Source organism: Xiphias gladius, chromosome 16 (genome assembly GCF_016859285.1).
Source record: "Xiphias gladius isolate SHS-SW01 ecotype Sanya breed wild chromosome 16, ASM1685928v1, whole genome shotgun sequence".
NCBI classification, from domain to species: Eukaryota; Metazoa; Chordata; class Actinopteri; order Istiophoriformes; family Xiphiidae; genus Xiphias; species Xiphias gladius.
In genome coordinates, this window is record NC_053415.1 from 17,354,386 (window position 1) to 17,368,761 (window position 14,376).

A 14,376-nucleotide genomic window follows, 5' to 3' on the forward strand; every position below is an offset into this window, starting at 1 on the left:
GATGTTGGATGAGGGTGACCGAGAGTGTGAAGGATATAAGTGGCAGAGTCAAAGCAGAGATTTTATGTGGGATAACTGACAAAGCTAGTGTCCTTTATGTATGTTACTTACTGTTGCTTATACTACTAATTAAGTACTAAAGAGAAGAATCAGAAGGCAAATAAAATAAAATCTGCGGTCAAAGTGAATTTTTTTTTAAAAATCTTTCCTTCACTGTGGGAACTGTTTAGAGCTGAAATAATTAATTGATGAATCAGTTACCTAATTATAGAAAAAGTAATGGCAACTGTTTTGATGACTGCAGGTGCAGCTACGCAGATTGTTTCAAAAACATTGGATTTTCTGAAACATAGCAATCTACTGCTAGCAACATTAGCATTGTAATTCAAGTGGCGCTATTTAGTATAGCGTCCTCAGGAGTGTTGGGGGGATAAATACTGCACCAACCAGCGCCAAGTGTGCAGCGCAAGACCCTTGTTCTTCTGCTGAAAAAGTGAATACAGCTTTAGTCAGACAATCCACCTCTGGCCATTACACTGACACACTGGCTTAGGCTGCTCTTCTGGGGCGTGCATTGTTGTATGTGCAAGTACATACAGCTTAATGCAGCAGGAGTGATGATGAGTTCTGCTTTTTATGCTCTGCATGTTTGTTTTTTTTAGCCCTGCACTGCACCGAACTAGTGTCAGTATACTGTAGGTCAGGGCAATTTAAGTCAATACACCCACTCTAAAGGTGTCTACTATGGTCACAGACTCACCAAAAACCACAACAACTACTGCAAGTTGCATATCAAAAAGGACTGAGGAAAAGAGATGGTGAAACAAAGACAGAATTGAGAGGAAAAGGAAAAGGAGGCAATAACAGGGGAGTGAGGAAGCTGGACTGTTGAGAGATGGAGTGGCATGATATTGGAAAAGGCAGTAGGTTGAGTATGTTTTTAATGTGTGTTCCTGCTCAACCTGCAGCCAAGTTCCTAAAATAAAATAAAGTTGAAGCAGACACCTGGCATTAATGGTAATAATGGCCGTCCTTGTCTGGAACCTGAATACAAAAGAACCTTCTTTACATAGCTAACCAGAGCAGATGGCAATGGTGTATTGTGCAGGAGGTTGTGTGTGTGTGTGTGTGTGTGTGTGTGTGTGTGTGTGTGTGTGTGTGTGTGTGTGTGTGTGTGTGTGTGTGTGTGTGTGTGTGTGTGTGTGTGTGTGTGTGTGTGAATGACAAAGAAAGATGGAGGGGGAAGGTGTTTGAAAAAATGTGTAGATGTATATCATACAGAAAAAGGCACATACAGACACAGCAGCTCAATTTATCCGCCTGGATTACTTTCTTTTAGATAAATATCTAATCCAAACACACCTCACCCCCTACTGTATAAAGTAAACACAAAGTAGCAACAGTCCATTCATGTCCGTTGGGGGACTGTTGAGGACATCTTTCATTGTTGCGTTATTTTTCACTCCTGGATGTTAGCACTGTTCAAAGACTTTTGCATGTCACTCTGTGGATATACAAAGAGATGAAGAGAGATGATAAAGTAGTTAGAAAGAGACAGAGGGGGATAAGTAACTATGGGGACAACATGTAGTACTTTAAAGGTGTCCTACTGACAGTACTTTCCACCCGATGAACAGACTGATGTGAGCTCAGTCACCCGAACAGAGAGAGAGAGAGATGTAATACAGAGACAGAGACAAAGAGAGCCAAATTCAAGCAGAATAATGGAGAGATGAAAATGCTCCAAGGATGGGGGAATTAAAACGAAATGGGCACAAAAGAACGAGAGCAACAAAGGAACAGCAAAGTTGAGTTTGATAAAAGAATGTATGACATATAAAGACAGCAGGGACAAAGAGGAGTGAGTTGGTGAGTCAGAAAGAAAAACACAAATTCTGCAAAGACATCCTTTTGCTTGTCTTCTGGGCTGGTGGTGACCTGAATTTGTCAAGTTATCAAGGCTATCAATGCCAGAATGCACGCTCGGAACATACACACTAAATTCATCTGTTGATGTACATATGTCTACTTTAAACATAACCTATGTATTTTTTTTATTTATTTGTAAAGTGTGTGTCACTAAGTACACTAAGTGAATTTAATTTTGAGCCCACCTACTGCATGCACAATAGTTTTAGCAGCGGTTTTAGCAGACCCACTGAGAGGCAGAGAGGTTATGCAGAGTCAGGAGAATCACTGCACTCTGTTGCGACAGGAGAGACAGCAAACAAAATGTTGTGATGCTTCTTTCAAATCACAACAGGGCTAAACAGACACAGAAAATTTCCTTTACAGTAAATAAAAATAAGTAATTGCCCACACACACCTGGGCAGAGTTCAGACACAGTCATGCACCTATTAATGTATGCACACAAAACAACAACAGAGATGTTTAAACACTATTCTTCCAGGAGTTGAAGCAGACAACCTTTTTGATTTTATAATCTGAGCTTTGTCTCATTAGCTCTCTATCAAACTGTATTAGAGTAAATACTATGGTCTACAGTGTTTTTACTTATTCATCAGATTGTCTTCCTCACTCATTGTATTGGCAGCTTGAATAGTAACAGATAATGAAGAAATAAAATATATTTGCATTTATTTTTATGCAGCTGTATAATTTTCTGACACTAAACACCATTATCATTGTCTTTCTTTCTCTCTCTATCTTGGTCTGTCTCTTTTTCTTACTAGGTTGTTTCCAGCTATGTAATGTCTTTCGTCAGAACATGGAGATAGACCAGTGTCTGCTGGAGTCTCTCCCAATTGGCCAGCGCCAGCGGCTGGTCAGGAGGATGCGCTGTGACCAAATAAGGGCGTACTATGAGAGGGAAAAGAGCCTTCAGCGCCAGCAAGGTGGAATCAAGGTTCGACCCCCGCCCACCCACCGCAAGAAGCACCATGTCCACTTCAGCCTCACCGATGTCATACAGGATGCCATCATTCGCCATGACGACAAAGAAGGTATGTATGTGGGTTCACATTTGAGGGTGTATGTCTGTTGTTGAGTGAAAAGGTAGTAGTATGTGTGTATGTGTGCACAGTAAATAGAGGACTGGTTACTAGATTTGCAGTGCTGGCTAGTCTCTCACACACACACACACACACACACACACACACACACACACACACACACACACACACACACACACACACACACACACATTCAGAACAGTGAGCCAAAACGGTGCTGCTGACTGCAGGTAACATGATTTGTTCTGCTGAAAGCCGTCCACTTACTGAGGAGAACAGAGGGGAGCTTTTATCCTGATACAAACAACTCTGAAAGACAAAAATAAAAAATAAAAAATAAGCGGCAATGATAAGATCTGCTGTTGAGAGCAAACAGTAATTCCAAAGAATCTCAGTCACTTTATGTGGGACTCTGGGTAAAAGAAGCCCATTTGCTTTTGTTTTCTGATACCTACATAGTTCAGCAGCAGTGACAAGGGGATATGAAGTATTGACCCAAGATAAACAAAAAGTAACAAGAGAACATATGACATATGTGCTTGCTTGGTTGCTGGACCTAGCTGACAAAGCTGTGAATACTGAATAGCTAGTTTGCAAGATTTATGTTGCATAGTTTAGTGTATTTTCACATTTGTAATGCAAACACAAAGTAATGCATCAAAACAAACATTATCTTGTTAAAATATTAGCTCAGGAACAATACTGGGCATTGTTTCAACCATTCAAACATTTGTTTCAAACAAATGGTAGCTTGCCAATACTGGGTGTACTTGAATTATTTTTTTTGACACTGAAGATAATAATAGTCAAAATACATGCAGCGGAGCATTGAAAAAAAAAATTAAAAGAAGTTTTGATGAACTCTCCTCATGACTTCAAAAAAGCAGTATTATTGTAACTGTTGGTGTATTTGTTTAAATCACGCAAAAGAACTATGAGGGTTTTTCTTAGACAAACAGTAAATCATATCTGCCCTCAGGCCTTGGGTTTAAGTAGGACTGCAGCCTGGCTCCCAGTAAAAACACAATCAAATTCTCAGGCTGTTTTTATAAGATCAGGTAGTCAATGAACACGTAAGATTCAAGATTCAAGAGGTCCCCATACTTCACTCTAAAGGGCGCTGATATTTGTCCAACCATACGATCTTTCTTTTTGTCTATGCCAGTCATTTGCCAGTCATTTACCCAGCTGTCCAGGGGGTATCTGTGTCAGTCCTACCAGCAGTCTTTGCAGGTCACTGTGTCAATCTCTGCTCTCTAGCTGCCAAAGAGTTCAGCTGGGTTCTGTGGGAGCAGCTGGTATGCTATTGCAACAGCAAGGCTAAAACAGGGCTCCTTGGCTTGGCACTCAATCAGATCGGATACCACTATGCCTAATGCCTACCTGCTACCCAAGCACCACCATGGTCTTTCAACTGGTACCAGGCCACTGTTTGCTTTACTATGGGATGCCCCTCCTGACCTTTTGGTTGTGTTCAAGACAAAAATTGCATCTGGATTAAACAAAATAGTTGACTGATGCACAGAAGCCCCTGCACGAGGGACTGATTCTCTTCTTATAGATTCCTTGAGTTGAGGGACAGTTTGAAAGCTTTTTATGGTCTATTCATGTCATGTTGGCCTATCTTGTTCTTCTGACTTAATTTCTGCATGTCTTTTTGTGAGGGCTTTTCGGTCTGTCCAAACCACTCTGATCACTTTTGATGATGGTTTTTGAGCATTCTTCAGTGGTACTGGGGCTGTGAGTGATAAGTTTTTGTCACCATTGCTGCTTGAATTAGCTCTTTTCTTCTTTTGTACAAAATGGTAAGATTTGCCTCAGGCTAAGACTCTCCCCAGAGTAATGTGAGAACATTACTGGATTGTTTCCCCTTACTCCAGAAGCATTTCAAGAGAAGAGGGAATATGTATCAACATGTGCTAGATTGAGAGCCTAGGGATTAATCTGGTGGTTGGGAGTAAAAGAATAAGGAATTTGCAGTTGTAACTCATTGATAATGCAATGATAGGACAGTCTTTTGCCTAGAAAGCAGACTGCAACAGAAATATAAAACAGAATATGTTATTGCTAATTTCCTTTTTATGATGCAAGTGTTTTCATCATATCTATATCAGATATGATTAATAGAAAAATATCATGATTTCTTGATTATTTTATGCCCTCACTATTATTGTAAACCTTCATCTTGTGGATCCCTTCAAGTGTGAAACATGAAATGAGACTGATGGACTGTTGAAACATTGTGAGAGGCTTTTTAGACAATAGACAGTTACATCTGTAATATTACTGTTATCTTGAATGAACTGTACATGTCTCACCTTGATTAGTTTTCAGCTTTCTGCACTGTGTCCCCCTGATCGTGATGTTTAATTAAAACATTGATGGAAAGATGTTTTGGTGACTCTTTGTTTTTAAGAACTTGTGAGTGTTCAAGAGAGAGAGCGAGCGAGTTTAGCCAAATAAGACTCAGAGAGGAAACGGCAAAAGAAACAAAGAGGTTGGAAAGGAAATAGAATGAGAGAGATAGCGTGATTGGGTAGACACATGTTATGTCCTAATTATAGCCTGTTTTAGTGAGCTGTCTTGAGGATTAGAGTCATAGATAGTGCAGAAACTCAGTTTGCTGACACGGCAGCCAGGTTAATCAGATATCAGTCACACGGACATACACAAAATCACAAAGGATTTATTTTCTTATCGGTTGTCTTGTACAGGAAATAAAATGAAGGAGAACGAGATAAAGAGACGGAGAGTGGAGAAAAGAGGAAAGGGTGAACAAAGTGGGAAAATGAAAAATTGGAAAGCATAAGAAATGAAAGGCAGCAGGGGAGAAGCATCAGGTTAGGGAGAATACTGCAGGGTTAAGGTGAAAAAATACTAATAATACACCGCCCTATAGAGAGGAGCACACCATACCTCATCTCGCCTCTCTATCCCTATCTGTCATGTGCAAACATCTGGCTCACTTGGGTTTTGACATTTGGTGAAATTGCTTTTCCCAAACCAATATCTTAACTTCATCAAAGCAAGACGCCAGTGGGAAGGTAGCAGCTGTTGTCCTTGTTGCCATGGAACCTACAATTAATTTATTTTTATGTCTTCCCTTTTCAACTCAATAATGATGTTAAATATGACATTTTGGTGTCTGTCGTTCTTACTGAGATGATGATTTCTGGCAAAACTCAATTTGAGAAACATGAGTTGACCTAAATAATTAAGTCCTAACCTGAATTGCTGCCTACCTTTTTAATTTAAGAGGTTTCCTAAGTCATTTTTTTAAGCTGCACATGCGACTTGGCTTTAAAGAGTAAAAATACCTTTGCAACAATTGGATGGATAGGCATGAAAGACTTCCATGCTCGCCAGAGAATGAATGCTACTGTCCTTGTTGTTCCCCCAGGCTTTTCATCCAGCGCAGTCTTTATGTCAAACCCCCACTGGTGTTAAATATCAGCCATATTAGCAACCCATAACCACTTCCAGTTCTCTTCAATGGGGATGCCCAACCAATCCAGAAACATTGCTGGTTGGGACTGTACCCACTCCCAACCAGCTGTGTGTGTGTGTGTGTGTGTGTGTGTGTGTGTGTGTGTGTGTGTGTGTGTGTGTGTGTGTGTGTGTGTGTGTGTGTGTGTGTGTGTGTGTGTGTGTGTGCGCGCACGTTTATGCATCAAGAGATTGAGATATTCTTGCACTTTATGAAAGCGTGTGTATACATAAAGAGTTGAATACCCACCTTCTGTTATTGATCACTGTGTATAGATCCGTCCCGTAGGTACAGCACAGTGACTCTCAGACTCCAATCAGCGGAAGTAAAGCAAGCAGAGATAGCAATAATGAAAGTAATAGCTTTCAGTCCTTTGTAGTTTTTTGGGGCACAGTTTTAGACACAATTCATAAAATGAATCATGCCATGGCTAATCCAGTGTTATACAGTGTTCAGCCATTTGTTTTAATGCAACTCCCGCCTCCAGATCAGTGCAGCAAACGCTTTTTAACGAATGGAGCAGCTGATTTTTCTGGAAGTTTAAGGCCTTTGTCCAGTTGACTCTAACCCCTAAATACCTCTTAAATCAGAGGAATTCTACGACAAGGTGGCACTGCTGCTCTTAGTCCTTCTTAGTCTTCAGAATTGAATACAGATCAATATTTTAATGATCATACAGTAGATTTAGATCAGTTTTATTTATCACAATCTCATTTGAAGATATGTTCATGCAGTTTAAGGTATACACTAAACTGTATCTTTCTCTATTTTCTTTAATAGGTTGTGTGTCCTTGCAAAGGAAATCATATTCTCTTGACATTGTTTTAATTGTAACGGATGTGGTGAAGATCACTGCGGCTGAAGTTGAAAATCAATGGACCACTCGGAGTAGGGATGTTGTGGGAACCTCCAGACATTTAGCTGTCTTTTATTTATAAGGCAGCTTGCCAACATCACCTCGCATCGATCCAACAGTCCTGTGTCCTGTTCAGTGGAGAAAACATATCACACTGTTACTACTAGCCGCTTTAGATTATATATAGAAATAATATCCCTAGATGGTAAAACACAAACCAGAGAGAGCAGAGGAGAGAAGAAGAAATATGTGAATATGGATATTGGTTGAATACATTGATATTTTTTTGTAATAAAACATGTTGGGATTAAAGGGATGTCAAACATCTGTCATGTTTTTGACAGAATGGGGCCTAGGCCCACAGAGGTGGTAGAGAACGAAGTCATGATATATTTTACTGGAATTTAAAACCTTACAACTCTCAGTGTGATACAGCAGGGATCCCTTTAATGTCAGCTGCGTACTCAGGCAACACATTGAAACTTTTCATAGACAGTGGTGTTTATCTGAACGCCTGACATTAAATCTTTACTTGCCTTTGATGACTCATCTGTGCTGCTTTAGGCGTTCAGCCCTAGAGGTTAATATGATAGGGAGCAAAGGATGTAATAATAGTAGTAATGTATTTTGTGACCTCATTTTCTCATAGAGGTCTACAGTGCTCTGTTTGAAGTTCAATTCAGTTCAATTTAGATGTTTCCCTTCTATGTTTGAGTATTTAAATTAAAATTAAAACAAATAGGGAAGACAAGTGTGTAAAATCACACGTTTCCCAATATGGCCAGCCCAAAAACTGATTAAAACACATTCACTTATTTGCAAACCCAGGAATGTTTGCCTCCACTGTTCAAAAACAATAGCATTCTCCTAGTCACTTTGTATGCTGGATTTTCTGAGGAGACTTCACAAGTGCTAAATTGCAAAAGGGAACCATATAAAGGACCTAACTATTGTATTATTATGATTATTTTTCTTTATCATGGAGGCTATTTACACAATATTCTGGTGGGGCCAGGGGTTGCAGATAGGTCCTTTGAAATACTTTGGTATATGATGTAAAAGTGCATTAACGTCCTGGTGTATCTGCTATAAATGTGTGGTATTGTTGCAGTGACCTTTAACACCTGAAATCCATGAAATCATCTCTTCCCTGAACAAGTGGAGGAGATGCCCAATCCATTTTGCAGAAGTCATCATAAAATAATCTGCATTTAGAGTTAAGCATTATTGGAGAACTATACAGTACCCTTTTTCATCAGGACTGAAACACAGCAAAAATGTCAAAGCTCATTTCAGAAACATGGGGCAGTGAGGTGAGACGGTCCTTCTTGTGACTATGACTGGGTGATAAGGACAGAAGGGACAGAAGCACTTATAAAGGTGAGGGATTTGAACAGAATCTCATATTGGGCTGCCAAGTAATGATGCCCTACATGGGGAGAATAGGTGTGGTTGCTAGATGAAGAAAATTGGCAGTACAGCTGTAAGTGGTATATTATGGAGGTAGCATTACAGGGATTTTATCTAATGCATGGAATGTCATAGCTCAGTAAGATAAGGTAGAGCCGAAGAATCGAAAAGAGAAGTTCAAGAAAAGTACATTTATTCTTGTTCTGTATCTATAAAACATGCTTATTCAACATGCACATCATATCTACTTCAAGTAGTTCAAGTTCAACAAAGAATAACATTGTTATCACTTGCACAGCTTTCTCTGGGGGTTAGTGATATAATTCTTAACATAGGAAGTATTTCTAAATGCTCTTTTCAGGAGTGGAGAACTGCTAATGTCTCTTTTTGTTTTTTGTTTGTTTGATTTTTGGCTGGACCGCAACAGCAAGGCCAGCCTTACAAACCTGAATGTCTGTGACTGACTGACTGACTGATGAAGTTACATGATCAGCCGAATACCATGTGACTGAGTGATGAAGTTAGACCACTGGTCAGCCAGCCGAGTGTTGGGAGTTTACATGCTGTGTTGCTAACTGAGCGCTTTTGTCGCTAGATTTGCTGAATAAGTTTTTTTTTTTTGTTTTGTTTTTCAGACCCCTTTAGTGACTTTTCAAAAAAAAGAAAAAAAAAAGCCCCTAGCAACAAATGTAGCGACATTGTGGACAAACCATAGCTACTTTCTTTAGAAGAGAGTCGCCAGTATTGCCCTGCGAGCGCAAAGGCATGCTTTCCCTCCACAGGCACACTGCCCTATGCCTCTTTCAATTGGCCACATGGCAGCTGACACTGACATGAATGAGCTTCTAACTTTCTCTCTGAGTGATCATTTTACGAGTAAATATATCTGAAATCACAGCACAGCCTTTGTCTTTAACTTATGTTTCTGGTGATTTTGTCCGACGACGTTGCGGTTATAAAATTAGGATTTTAGCAGTGCAGAGCAGCACCTTTGAAATGGCTTGTAAGTGCCTGCTGGTTAACATGTAGTCTTAATGGGCCGCGTTTCAGTCACCATTTCATACTTGTTCCGTTGTCTGACAACAGAAACAGAAAAACATGTAAATGAGAACAGCTTTATTGGGAATTTTGCTGTATTGAAATACTGCATATCTGAGCACAGAGAGTAGGGAGGAAACAGAAAAAGCACTGAAACTAGCTGACACTAGGCAGAATGCAAATAGGACACTATGACATCATGAATATGCTAATTAGTATATTATCTGGCAACATAGAGCAACTTTTCGAGCAGGCTTTAGCTACTTTCCATTGAAAGTAGTTGTTTACAGCAGTTTCACAACAGTTTTCAAATATGTTTTTAATTTCGCACATTGACCATACACAGTCCAGCCATATACTAGTCTTTGACCTAGTCTTGTTTTACGACGAAGTGTACTGACATTTTAATTTTCTGTGTAGCCAAGAGATCCAGAGGAGCTGTATTTAGGTTTTACATAAACACAAAAACAGATAAGGATAGAATCTCTGTCAGTCTGAATGACATAGATTTCCAGGTGAGCAGGTTAGTTGTCAGGAATCTGAGAGCTGCTAATTAACTTTTTGTACATTGTTTTAGCTGCAGTTTGGCTGTAGGTACGGGCTGTATATAGTATTATATAGCTATGGGGTGAAGGTTTGAAGTAGCTCTCCTATTTAATGGGAAAGGTGAGGTCTTTAAGGGTTGGGGTTTCTTAAGAATCTGGATACATAGATAGCAGGGCATCCAGGTACAAATGTCTGATGCTTGTCGAATCTGTCAGTCTTCCCGTTATTTAGGTTTCCCTCTCATCCTCTCTGCTTCGCTCTCTTTTTTTTACCCATTCTACCAGTTCCGATCTGGTTGCCATGGAAACTCCACATATGTCCCGAACAGCTGTTTGGCAATTTTTTACAAAATCTGATTTTGTCTCATGCCCACTCTCCATTTACCTATCAGCCGCCTCCTGAAGGAGGAACACGCACGCACGCGCGCACACACACACACACACACACACACACACACACACACACACACACAACCTACATACATACAGTCAAAACCAAAGCTTGAGATCAGCATGTAATCAAACACCAACTGACATATAAAGATTTAGCATAAAGGGAATATTACTGTGGTTTCTGTAGGTCAATCATATATCTGTTCTACTGTGTCTGTGTAAATCATTCAGTGGATATCATTCTCTATGATGACCAGGGCTCCTTTTCCCTTTCAGCTACATTACAACAGAGATAAACATGGTCATTCTTTACTGTAAATCCTTCAGCACCACCTAAATACTCTGAACACTCTAAATGTAAATGCATTTCCCATGTGCTATTCACATATGTTCTTATGTAATATTACTTTTTCTAGTTCATTGCTGAATAAAATGAAACTGTACAGCTGGAATTCACCTTCTAACCAAGACTGAATGACTAAAATTACATGTTGCCATTTCCAGCAGCCTTACAGATTCAAGTCAGGATTGCCATTTGTATCCATTCTAGTACTGACTTGATATAGAGCTTTCTCTCTCTGTGGTTAAAATCCTTTTAACTAGTAAACTAGTTGGAAATACTGATGGGCTATATGATATTAAAACCTGATATTGCTACACTCACTAATAATACAAATACCAGCTTGACACTGTGGCAAACAGTGGTTGTTCTTTTTTTTTTTTTTTTTTTTTTAAACTGCTTGAGGGTCAATATGTAGCTCTTGACCTTTGACCCCTCTTTAGACACATTCATTAATTAGCCATAAAACTCAGGCGAGTTCTTCTATCAAAGACTAACACTGTCTCTAATAGATGGGCAGTTTTACAGACAAGAGACTGTCCTGACCACTGGTGATCACCAAACTTCAAATCATACTTTTATTAAGAAGCAAATCATGTTATACGTTGTATGCTTAAAAATCTCTGCTCCATATTAACTAATGAGCAGCCCTGTGAGATACTGTTTGATAGACAAAAAGGCAAGAGCATTATCTATTCCCTAATAACAAGCATCATATGAGCCTTAATTGGTGGTTTACAGTCCTGAGCCCCTACAGTTTGCTGAGGAGTTGTGGAGATAATTGTGCTGAATGACTTCATTTGGCCAGTTTGTTTCTCATGAACCATTTAAAGGCCATTAAGCGCTGAAGGCCATTAGAGGACTGGAAAAATGTGTGTGTACAGTATGTATTTGGCCTGTTTGGTATGTTTGCATGTACAGAACTTCTTAATTGATTAGTCAACTGACACAACATGAACCAATAAATGTATATAAGTAATTTTTCAAATAGAAATATAAAGAATTGGTTACATATTTCTTGATGTGAGAATCTGTTGCTTTAATTATCCCTCCATGCCAGTGTCTGCCGAGGCCGGAGGCATTATGTTTTCGGTTGTCCGTCCGTCCATCTCATTCTCGTGAGCACGATATCTCGGGAAGACCTTGAGGGAATTTCTTCAAATTTGGCACAAATGTTCACTTGGACTCAAGGTTTAAACTGGTTAGATGTTAATGGTCAAAGGTGAAGTTCACTTTGACCTCACAAAACACGTTTCTGGCCATAACAGAAGAATTGATTCCCTAATTATGATAAAACTTAACACATAATACCTTTTATTAAATTCCTTCAAAGTCTTCCCTAAATATATGAGTCTGGACAGACAGATGTAAACGGCAACTTGACTGGTTGGCAGAGGCATACAACCAGTCAAGTGTTCCTATCTGTGTTTGTGAAATATACATATAATGCAGGCAAACCTATACTCACAGTATACACATACATACACCTTTCCAAGAGTTTCAACAAAAACTAAATATTACAATGTGGAATTTATTGCAGAGCTGTTGTATAATTAATTTGTTTTACCCAGGTGATCCTAAGAAATTATATTATGCTCATGCCTATGTGCCCATGAAGGAGAGACTTTGGTATCTGATCTGTGGTGAGAGATCAGTGTAACAGCTGTAGCTTGTTAATAAAGGTTAAAGAGTCATAAATGGAGAAGTATCTATTCAGTTATTATTGAGACTGGGCCAATGGGGGATGATTTGAATATGTACTAGTTTTCATATTGTGATTTTGTTGTATTGAACTACATACTATTGTAATTGGTCCAGGTATGTCCACTTCACAGTACAGTAAAATAAAACTTACGAGGAAAATGATTGATCTTCCAATATTCATGTATATATTTATAAGCTGTGGTAGTATGTTCGCACAAGCACAGGATTACTGCCCAGCATTTACTGTTGTAAGACATGCTTGCTGTGTGTGTGTGTGTGTGTGTGTGTGTGTGTGTGTGTGTGTGTGTGTGTGTGTGTGTGTGTGTGTGTGTGTGTGTGTGTGTGTGTGTGTGTGTGTGTTTGACATGGATGAGTTATTTAAGCATGTCTGTCTAGATAATGACCATCTTAGTGAAATGACCTCATGGGGGTCATCATTGGGGTTCATTAGTTGGAATTATCACCTTGGTAATTACCACAGTTACTGTCTTCACAGCCATCAGCTTTGGTTAAAGACTCCAATGACTATTTGTGTGTGTGTGTGTGTCTGTGTGTCTGTGTGTCTGTGGGTATGGTGAGATTGCTTGACACTGGTGGTTGTTTTGCTAGTACAAGGTCTTTTTTTCAGTATCCATCTAGTGCTGTCAGTGTCAGGGAAATCATATACGTCCAAACCCTCTGTCCTCACCCTCTCTCCTTTGTCCATCCGACTCTATTTATCTGTCATACACTGCAGTACGCTACCTTTCTCATTCTGCCACTGTCTCCTTCTGTGTTTTTTGTTATTTTTTGTACATGTCTAATAAAAAATATATAGCCTACTATTCTCTACTCATCTGTTATGGAACATGTTTGTTATGGTTTGTGTCCGTGTGTGAGGGGGTTGTTTGGTTCATTGGAGCTCACAGTGTGTGATGTGAATGTGTGTGACCTGCTGCTGAAATGAGATACCAAGCACACACACACACACACACACACACACACACACACACACACACACACATCTGCACTGACACGTCAAGGACAGTCAGAGGGCATTCGACATATATTGGTTTTGATAGTGAGTAGCCCAGATCACTATGGGTGCTGTATGTGTGTTGTGTCTAAGTGTGGATGTATCTGCATTACATGCCCTAAGCGCCATGTCTGTCTTCACATACAGATGTTTATTGTCTTGCAGTGTTGCATCTCCTGAAGGAGGGAGCAGACCCCAGCAGTCCAATTTCTTCTGGGGGATCCTTGCTACACCTGGTGAGATAAAACTGATCAGATGACGATCACTGAATATAAGAAAGTAGCCCTAGTGTATATGTGCCAAAAAAAAGAAAGAAAATGTCTATCATTTTGTACTGAAAAGGTACTGATATTAAGCTACAAATGACTGAGAAAGATCAGGAAGGGATGGGTTGTCACTCCTCTGACATGGTGGCATCCCAATAATCAATCTTCATGCCTTTATCTGTAATTTACACATTCTTATAGCAGTACAACAATGTAATAATTCAGTTGCTATACATTACATTTTCCGCATACATTGGTTATTATGCACTGAACCAATCATATATACTGTATATTGTTAGCAATGCAGCAAGAAATATACATTTCTGAAAACTAATAAAAAGGAAATCTA

General features: G+C 39.5%; 1 protein-coding gene across 7 annotated transcripts in view; it reads left to right on the plus strand.

Annotated features, from left to right (window-relative positions):
* Positions 1 to 14,376, plus strand: part of myo16 (myosin XVI) — a 107,302-nt gene that overhangs the window by 25,842 nt on the left and 67,084 nt on the right. For all 7 annotated transcript variants that reach the window (XR_005709123.1, XM_040148883.1, XM_040148882.1 and 4 more), the window contains 2 exons: positions 2,695 to 2,964; positions 13,927 to 13,997. Coding sequence is in view for 6 of the 7 variants with exons in the window: in XM_040148880.1 (XP_040004814.1) it covers positions 2,695 to 2,964; positions 13,927 to 13,997 (341 nt within the window). In the remaining variant the exon portion in view is untranslated. The remainder of the gene's footprint in view (positions 1 to 2,694; positions 2,965 to 13,926; positions 13,998 to 14,376) is intronic.